This window comes from Glycine max, chromosome 19, assembly GCF_000004515.6.
Source record: "Glycine max cultivar Williams 82 chromosome 19, Glycine_max_v4.0, whole genome shotgun sequence".
Lineage (NCBI taxonomy): Eukaryota > Viridiplantae > Streptophyta > Magnoliopsida > Fabales > Fabaceae > Glycine > Glycine max.
The window spans coordinates 3,319,721-3,328,648 of NC_038255.2; the positions used below are offsets into that span (position 1 = coordinate 3,319,721).

Genomic DNA, 8,928 nt, shown 5'->3' on the forward strand with positions numbered 1-8,928 from the left:
GGTGGTAATATTGTAATTAACAAGAATCGAGCAACATCGTTTTTGTTAAAGACAATGTAATTTATTCTATTCAACAACGTTTTCTAAACAAACCTAGTGTGGTCTTAGATTCTGCGTTCAATAATATTTTTTATTCAACAACGTTTTTTAAACAAACTCGTTGTGGTCTTGGATTCTGCATTTTTATTTTTTATTCTTTCTCGCTCCTAGAATATGAAAAGGCACAAACCTAAATTCCAAGAGCAGCGCCGTTTCAGGGACCACGAGCCTCACTCAAAGCATGGTTCTTATCCTTCTACCACCCTTTTTCTCCTGCTTCCAAACTCTTCCATACCATCCCTTTCGTTGCATTTTCCTTCATTAATAATCAGTAATCAGTGTCTCTCCCAAACATACAACCTTTACTCTTTTCTTCAAAGAAAGACACATTTTTTTTAATTTTAATTTTCTGGGTCAGAGAGAAAATGAGTGATTGGGCACCAGTGTTGATCGGGGTGGTTCTGTTCGTGCTGCTTCAACCAGGGTTGCTTTTCTCCTTTCCTGGGAACAGGGAGCAGCTTGAGTTCGGTAGCATGAAGACCAACGGCAAAGCCATTTTCATCCACACGCTCATCTTCTTCGCGCTCTACTATGTCCTCATCCTCGCTGTTAAAATCCATATCTACACCAGCTTAACCAATTCCCAGGATCTGAGGTATCATTTCGTTATTGGTTACTAATCAAACAAAAGAAAAGGAAAAACACACCACCATTGCTGTAACTGGAACTGTCTGTTCTTCTTTCTTTCTTTACTTGTTATTGGTTACTAAAAGCAAAGTTTTTTCTTCTTTTTGGATATGGGAAATGCATAGATCTGACTGTTTTTTGGTGGGCGTGTTTTACTTTTGATTGATTTATGTGTAGTTTTGGGTTTGAACTAACTTTTCATGTGCTTTTTCGGATCCAAAAGCTGAGTTTTGTAGTGAGCACTCAGAAGGGTTTTTTTTAATGTGACTGTAGTTGGAAAAAAATGTGCTCGTGAAAATTTGTGGTTCCATCATTCATGTGTAATTTGATTTGTGTTCCATGCAGTTGACACTTGTCCTACAAGTGAATGGCTTCTCTTCCAATTTTGAATTTTTATGGTGTCCATCTTTGTTTCATTTTTTGGGGTCAATTTGTGTCCTTTCTTGTTTCATATTACTTTAATTTGCAATTTATATTTTTTGCAATTTGATTGAAATGATGGTTTCAATTATGAACGTTGGATTGCACATGTTCACTCTCCTTGAGTTATGGGTTTATGGTGTTTGATACACTGCATGAGAAATAAAGTTTCAATATTTTGTCTATGTAGTTTAAAATTTTGTTGTCTATATATTTTATTCCATTATTATTATGCTTCTTAGTTCACAGGTTTATATCATTTCTGTATTAATAAAGACATGGCAAAAACTAATCTTCACTTTGGTGAACATTGCCTATACATTCCCCCTTGATATATATGTTACTAATTCAGAGCCTAATTCTACATAGGGATATTCAATAAACTTTGCTTTCAATTGTCCCTTGTTATAAAAAAAAAATCACTTTTTATTTGATTCATGTAACCAATACCCCTACAGGGTTCACTTTGGTTAAGGAAATTTGTTTGATCCTGTTATCAAAAATAGAGAAAGAGTAACTCCCTGGTTAAAAGTGCTGTCAAATTTTATTTACTAAAAGTATATATTACTTTAAGAAAGATAACGAGAGATAGAGGAATTATTATTATTGATGTTATTATTTTGGGGATAATGGTTTGGTGGAATTTAATTATGTGTAGGTGGATGACAAGTACCAATATTCATGTCACAACAAAGATAGCCACGTTCATGGATGGGAAAACGCTAAACTACAGGTTTAATATTAATTTACTTTATCTATTTAATATATAAGTATATATTATATAGCTTGATTGTATAACTTAGCTACAGCTTTAATATTAATTTACTTTACCTATTCATTCGCAAGGATTAGAACCACAACATGGAGATAAAGAGGTTTGTCCATCTAAACCTATAAGTAGGTTCATTAGATTCAATTTTGGTTCAAATCAGGCTTTTGGTTTGTAGTTTGCAAATGAGTTGCTAACTGCTTGTAATTATAAATACTGATTTTAATATTATTAGCAATATTGATAATATAAATTTTGATTATTAATTAACCTAAATTTTAATTGTTTGCAGGTTATTTAACATTTAACATCGGTGTTTACGTCACCACCGATGTTAAAACACAGGTTATTCAACATTTAACATCGGTGCTTACGTCACCACTGATGTTAAAACACACATTTTTTACATCGTTGGCGAATACAATACCGATTTTGAATGTATAATTTCTACATCGGTGGTAAGGATAACACCGATGTAGAAAACATTGTATTTCTACAACAGTCGATTGAGGAATCATGTCGAAACTTTTAACTTTCAACGACATCATATTCAAAAACGGTCCAAAATGATGTAAAATGTTATTTTCGACCGATGTAAAAACTGCGATTTCTAGTAGTGGCTACTCATAACCATTATTTCTTTCAAGCCTATACGAGTTGCTTACCCATATTTAATATTCTCCTTAAGCCTTTGCAAGTTGTTCACAACACCAAGCATTCTTTCTCAAGTTTCTTCAGACTACAACAACAAACAATATTATTACCTTTTCGGGTCCACACACAGCAATATTCATTCAAGCCCCTATAGGTTTCTCAACTAAAATTTTCATATTCGCATATAATCCAAGTATTATTTCACAAGTGACCTTTGTGTATGGAGTGAATCATGTTGGGAGGAGAATATCACCTTGTGTACACTTATGATCATCGACCAAGATTTCTTACTATTTCTTACGAGGACAATTTTATATACCAGTATCATAGTTAGCAAAAAATAATGAGTGCATTGTCCAAGGTCCACAAAATACACATGTAATGCTATGTGATACTCCATTACACATATGTCAACCCTCCATGTCAATCCTGACACAAGAACACGAACACCTAGTCCTTAGCAGTCGGGCTCCCCAACCAATTGTTGATGGATTGGCAAATGCATCAATTCATTCATAGTAGTAAAGTTAAAACAAAAGTTCAAATATCATATCCATATGGACTTTGTTTGTACTTATGTAGATAAATATTTTATTAAGAATATTTTTTGGAAAGATTGTAGAAAAACAGTAATTTAAATTGGCATAAAATTAAATCAAACAATAGGAGAAATTAAACAAGAATTTAAATTAAAAGACAAAAAGATTAGAGAACCCAATAATATTCTAGAAGTAAATTCAAAAAATGAGAATGTTGGGAACTTAGTCTACCAGAGTTATTCTTTGATACAATGTTAATGATTTTTCTCTATTTATAATTATTTCAATTTACACATGCATCTACTAGTATACTTTAACTTTGGTCCCCCGCATGAAAGAGTTTAATTTATCTATTTTTTTCTCCCAAATTTTTTTGTAGATCTAAAATAGTGAATTGCATTAAGAATAAAGATGTATAAAATGCTAAACAAAAATCAACATATCCCTAGTGATGACTTTATTTAGATACCATTTTCCAGTTCTATTAGAAAATAATGTTTTCCAATGTTACCCCTAAAACTTACCATGCAAATGGGTGATCAAACCACAATCAATAATATTAAGCACAAGAAAGGATAATGCAAAAGTAATATTATTAAATAGATATCAAGAGTAATTGACTGTCAAGTTTCCAACAAAGAGGGTTTAGTCTCTCATTGTCATGGAGACTTTACAATTGCAAGAGGAAAATATTTGGTAAAGAGGGAAAAGATAAGAAAGGAAATAAAGGAAAGGAATGACTCTCAATACTTGCTTTTCCTTCTCCTAGCTTTTGCCTTTTATAAGGAATTGTATTCTCTTGGAATGTCTGTGTCTTTTTCTTCTTCTTTTATAGGTGTAGATTAACAAACTTCTGAACTAGTCTGTTTTCCTTAATTAGTCATGTTTTTCTTAATTAATCTTATTTTTCTTAATTATTTCTATCTTCCTGAATTATCCTATTTTTTTTCTTTATTTTACTCACTAAGTATAATAAATTCATCACTTTTAATATTTTCTGCACAAAAACTTAAATGATGTTAATTTAAAAATTATTTGCTCAAAAAGGAAAAATTAAGAGAGAAATTACAAATTTCTATATAATTTAATCCCAAAATATACTCATAATTAGCAGTTATCACCAATAGATTATCTCTAACCTCTTATTATTTGAATATAATGTCATATCTTTATCTATTGCCATGTATTCAATTATCTGCAAAGTTAAAACTTATCTATAACTAACAATTATCTACTAGCTTCTATCTCTAAGTTATACATTATCTCTAATGTTGTCTATAAGTTACTTTTATCTATTGGTTATTATCTACAAGTCAGTAATTATCTATAAGGACTGTTACGTCATTGTAATAGCCCCTATCAACAAGGACCCGCTGCTCCCTCTCGACACTATAAGTATCAGGTTCCCTCTACTCTCTGGACAACTACGAGCATACAATAACACACACGTTCATTCGTACTCACTTGAGACGAACACGCCTGCTCATATACTTATTCATTATACTCTTCTAACTCATATACTTACTTGACGTCAATGTCCTTTATTTTACAGGTTCCCCCCTTGTCCTCCTAACAAAGGTCACTCCCAATCCAACGTGCAAAGTCCAAGAGCCCACCTTAGCCTCGTTCACCCTGACGTGCATCAAACTCCAAATTTTGGAAAGTACATTTGGCACCCTCTATGGAGCCACGGTAAAACATACCTCGTGGTCTCTCATTATCTCTCTCTTTCCTTTTCACCCATGGTTAGCACGTGGTCTGACCTTAGATACAAGACCCCATTTGAAGGCTCCAATCCTCTTGCAATTGTCATGCCAGATATTAATACTCTCCAACAACTCCAAAACCTCATCGCAGAGATGGAGCAACCCCATGAGGAGGAGCTGAGAAGGCTAAAGGCTGACCATGATCAGTTTGAGACTCATTTCAGATGCCCCCAGGTAGACGAGCACTCTACTCATACATTTTCTGAGTGCACTCAAGAAGAATCACACCCTTGAAGCATAGTTAACACTCAAGATGATCCAAGTCTCTCCCACATGCACCGTCCTACAGGGCAGGCTATTCATCGATGCCCCTTTGTCGACCACATCATGGAAGTTGGCATACCCTAGGTTGGAAATCACTCAACCTGAAGCGGTATGATGGGACCACTGACTCGGATGAACCTTTGGATGTTTTCCTAACCCAGGAAAGTATGTACACCAATGACGATGCAATCATGTGTCTTGTCTTCCCCGCGTCCCTCAAAGGGGCAACATTGTCCTGATACGGTGGATTCCCTCCAAGGTCCATCGACAACTTCGACACTCTTGTCAAGCATTTCAATGCATAATATGCAACTAGTCAGTCACATCATATGATATTTACTGCACTGACCAGCCTGTGACAAGTAGATGATGAATCTATCAGAAAATTCATGGATAGGTTTGGACACATTGCCGTTCAGATCTGCAATCTCAACCAAGAGGTAGCATTACACTCCATGCTCCTCGCTTTATGGCCTGGCAAATTTGCAGGCAGTCTATGAAAAAAAACCCTAGTAGCATGGACGAGTTGCACGAACGAGCCAAAGACTACATCTAGATGAAAGAAATTTTTAAGTTCAAGAACGAGACCCAAGATCTCAAACAAGAACCTGTACATGAAGAAGAATGGCAGGTTGCTCGACGTAACCATCAAGAAAGGGAAGTCATCACTTTCGCTAGCATGTATGACTATCTTGTAGGAGTCCTCAAGGTTTGTCAGCTTCACTTGGCGTTGCAAAGCAGTGACACTCGCCGCAGAGGTGAAAAAGGACTTATACACCATAACATCGTCCCTCACCTACTCATAGCCAGCAATGGTAGGTGGGAACGATGGTGACCCAACACTATGGTTACGTTGCACGCGGGGAGAAGCCCTAACATCCCCACCGCTCTTCCTTGCTTCCCCAGAAACAAAAGGAGGTAGAATCACAATGACCGGAATAGGCTTCCTGGTTGGGGAAGCAACGAAAAGTCACGCCTTTCCGTGGAGATGAGGGGTACCTCCACCAGTATGACGTGAAACCCTCAACCTCTTTGAGGAAGAGGATTTATCATCAGAGGCACCGTGGTCAGTATTCTCCGAGGAGGGTCTGCCAATGGAAAATGACCTCCTGGTCCATCAGGGGTTGCTGAATCGAACCCTTAGAATCATTGTCACCCATGTTGGTGGCAGAGTCAAATAGAAATGAAGACATAATCAAAGAAAAAATACCTTGAAGTATCGAAGAAGGCGAAGGAAGAAGAAAGGGAATTACAAGAAGCAAGCATGAAAGCAAAGAGATTTCGGGAGGAAGAAGACAAAAATTCAAAGTGATGGTGGCTATAAATCAAGCGTCTACTCCATTTAAAGAGGAAACGAACTCTTCGATATCTGACGAGAGCTGAAGTGGTGCCCTAATTTTTCGCACCACAACGCAACCCCACTCACCCACACATCATGTCTCCAATACATGCCCACTCCACGAGTGATACGTATGTAGGAGTGTTGTGCGTGCGCTGCACACGCCTGCATCAACAAACAAAATGTAACATTTGTCTTCAATGTGTTCTTCAATGGTCAGAAAAGGACAAAGTTATCAAATACAGAGGCTTTACTCACCTGACATGTCAGACCTCGCCTGCAAAACCAAAAGTATGTCCACCCCAGACAACTTAACAGAAGCAGCCCAAACAACACTTGTCCAGACTGGGGGGGCTTAACAAGCTTAATAGACCTTAACTCTCACTCTTGTCAAGGCCACCACTCTCGATACCGAATGAAACTTGTCCATGCTTGGGGGCTCGACCAATTCGTCACTCTCCTACTTGTCAAGGCTATTATCCTGAACACCAAAAGAACTCCCTCGACACGAGATAATTACCTTCAACATTGAACAACCTCTTTCGCCCGTAAGTCGGCTTAGAGCTAAGGGGGCTTATGTATTGTCCAAGGTCCACAAAGTACATGTATCATGCAACGTGACACTCCATTACACACGTCAACTCTCCATGTCAGTTTTGGCACAGAGAACCGACACCTAGTCCTTACCAGCCGAGCTCCCCAACCAACAGGTTATCTCTAACCTCTTATTATTTAAATATAATGTCATATCTTTATCTCTTGTCAGGTATTCAATTATCTGCAAAGCTGCACATTATCTATAAGTAACAATTATCTACTAGTTTCTATCTCTAAGCTATGCATTATCCCTAACATTATCTATAAGCTACTTTTATCTACTGGCTATTATCTACAAGTCAATAATTATCTGCAAGAGTTGTTACATCATTGTAACAGTCCTTATCAACAAGGACTCGTTGCTCTATCTCCACACTATAAGTATCAGGTTCCCTCTACTCTCTAGACACCTACGAGCATACAACAACACACATGTTCATTCGTACTCACTTGACACGAACACACCTGCTCATATACTTATTTTCTATACTCTCCTAACTCATATACTTACTTGAGCGTTGGAGTCTTTTGTTTTATAAGTCCCTCCTCTTATCCTCCTAACAAAGACCACTCTCAATCCAACGCGCGAAATTCAGGAACCCACCTTAACTATGTCTATCCTGACATGCGACAGCTTCAGATTTTGGTAAGTACAATAAGCTCAATATTTTTTTTTTGTTATTACAATAGTAAAATATTCTATCAAGGAGAGAGGAGAGACTATTGAGAATACTTAATTGAGAGAATGAGACTCTACTCTCCAAATTGAGGATTCTAATTTACAGTTTAGGAATAGATCAACCTATCCGAGTTATTTCTTTTGAGTTTGCAATTGTTTGATTTGATTAAGATTAGTTAGACATTACTTGAGTCAGCAATTAGTCACTAGTTTATTCAGGTTAATTTTATTCAGTTATGTTTTGTTGTTTGTTTACAGCTCATTGCAGCTGATGTGTAGTTGTGTTTGTATTTGTTTATAAAGAAGATGAATCAATGGATATTTGAGTCTTTTTACTCTCGTCTAATTTCCACTTCCAATTCAGGTGCCTGATTTGAATCAACTGTTAAACTTGGTAGATTGGATGAAGCAGGTGGGTGATGTTGGGAATGTGTTCATAAGTAAGCACGGGGACTTGAGCGTGCAGGTTTTAACCACGCTGTTCTTGACCCCGGTTCTGGTTAAACTCCAACAGTCTTCGATCTTGTTATGTGTAAGTTCTTTTTTGATAACCTTAGAAATTCAGTTGAGAAAATGTCAAGTTGATTAGTGTTTATAACAACTGCTGTGATAAGCTTTTTACTAGCATATCATATTAATTTCTTATATGTATGAAAAAGTTTTATATTACATTACGTCTAATATTTTATGATAATGAATATAGTTGCCTTAGTGCAAGATGGATTAAGGTAAGGTAGCAAATTAGGCTATTGAAAGTGTGATTTTTTTAAAGTTAGAGTGATAATGTGAAATTGAAACAAACTGCAATGTTGGGTAATTTAGAATTTAGAGCAATTAGTTAGGTTTGGCCTTTGCATATACCGATTGTTCCATAGTAAAGGAAAATTTACTGACATTTTTTTTTGGGTGAAGTTCATATGGGTTTCGTTGTCCTATTGGTTTTAATTAATTAGCTCCCCATTTAATACATCTCAATTTTGCTCCCTAGTAAAGAGTGTGTAGGAAAAGTTTATTAAGAGAGTGTTCTTGACATTTTTTGAGAAAAAAGTGAAATTGACGGTAAAACAGATAAGTATTTCTTGAATCTCATCTGTAATAATGTGTTTGGAGTTAACTTCAAGTACATCAAAAGTTCAAAACCCACTTTTATGAGTTGACATTGCTGCGGCAATTCA

General features: G+C 36.2%; 1 protein-coding gene across 3 annotated transcripts; it reads left to right on the plus strand.

Annotated features, from left to right (window-relative positions):
- The first annotated feature begins 132 nt into the window (after positions 1 to 132).
- Positions 133 to 8,411, plus strand: LOC100799722 (uncharacterized). Of its 3 annotated transcripts, none has more exons than XM_026127088.2 (3): positions 134 to 694; positions 1,805 to 1,879; positions 8,118 to 8,411. In XM_026127088.2, the coding sequence occupies exons 1-3, from the start codon at positions 465 to 467 to the stop codon at positions 8,128 to 8,130; spliced, it is 318 nt and encodes a 105-aa protein (XP_025982873.1). In that variant the 5' UTR covers positions 134 to 464; the 3' UTR covers positions 8,131 to 8,411. The 3 variants fall into 3 exon arrangements, with proteins under 3 accessions (XP_040868866.1, XP_025982873.1, XP_014627195.1); XM_014771709.3 differs by lacking the exon at positions 8,118 to 8,411 and adding an exon at positions 2,208 to 4,089 and having other exon boundaries at positions 138 to 694; XM_041012932.1 differs by lacking the exon at positions 8,118 to 8,411 and having other exon boundaries at positions 133 to 694; positions 1,805 to 1,986.
- The last annotated feature ends 517 nt before the right edge of the window (positions 8,412 to 8,928 follow it).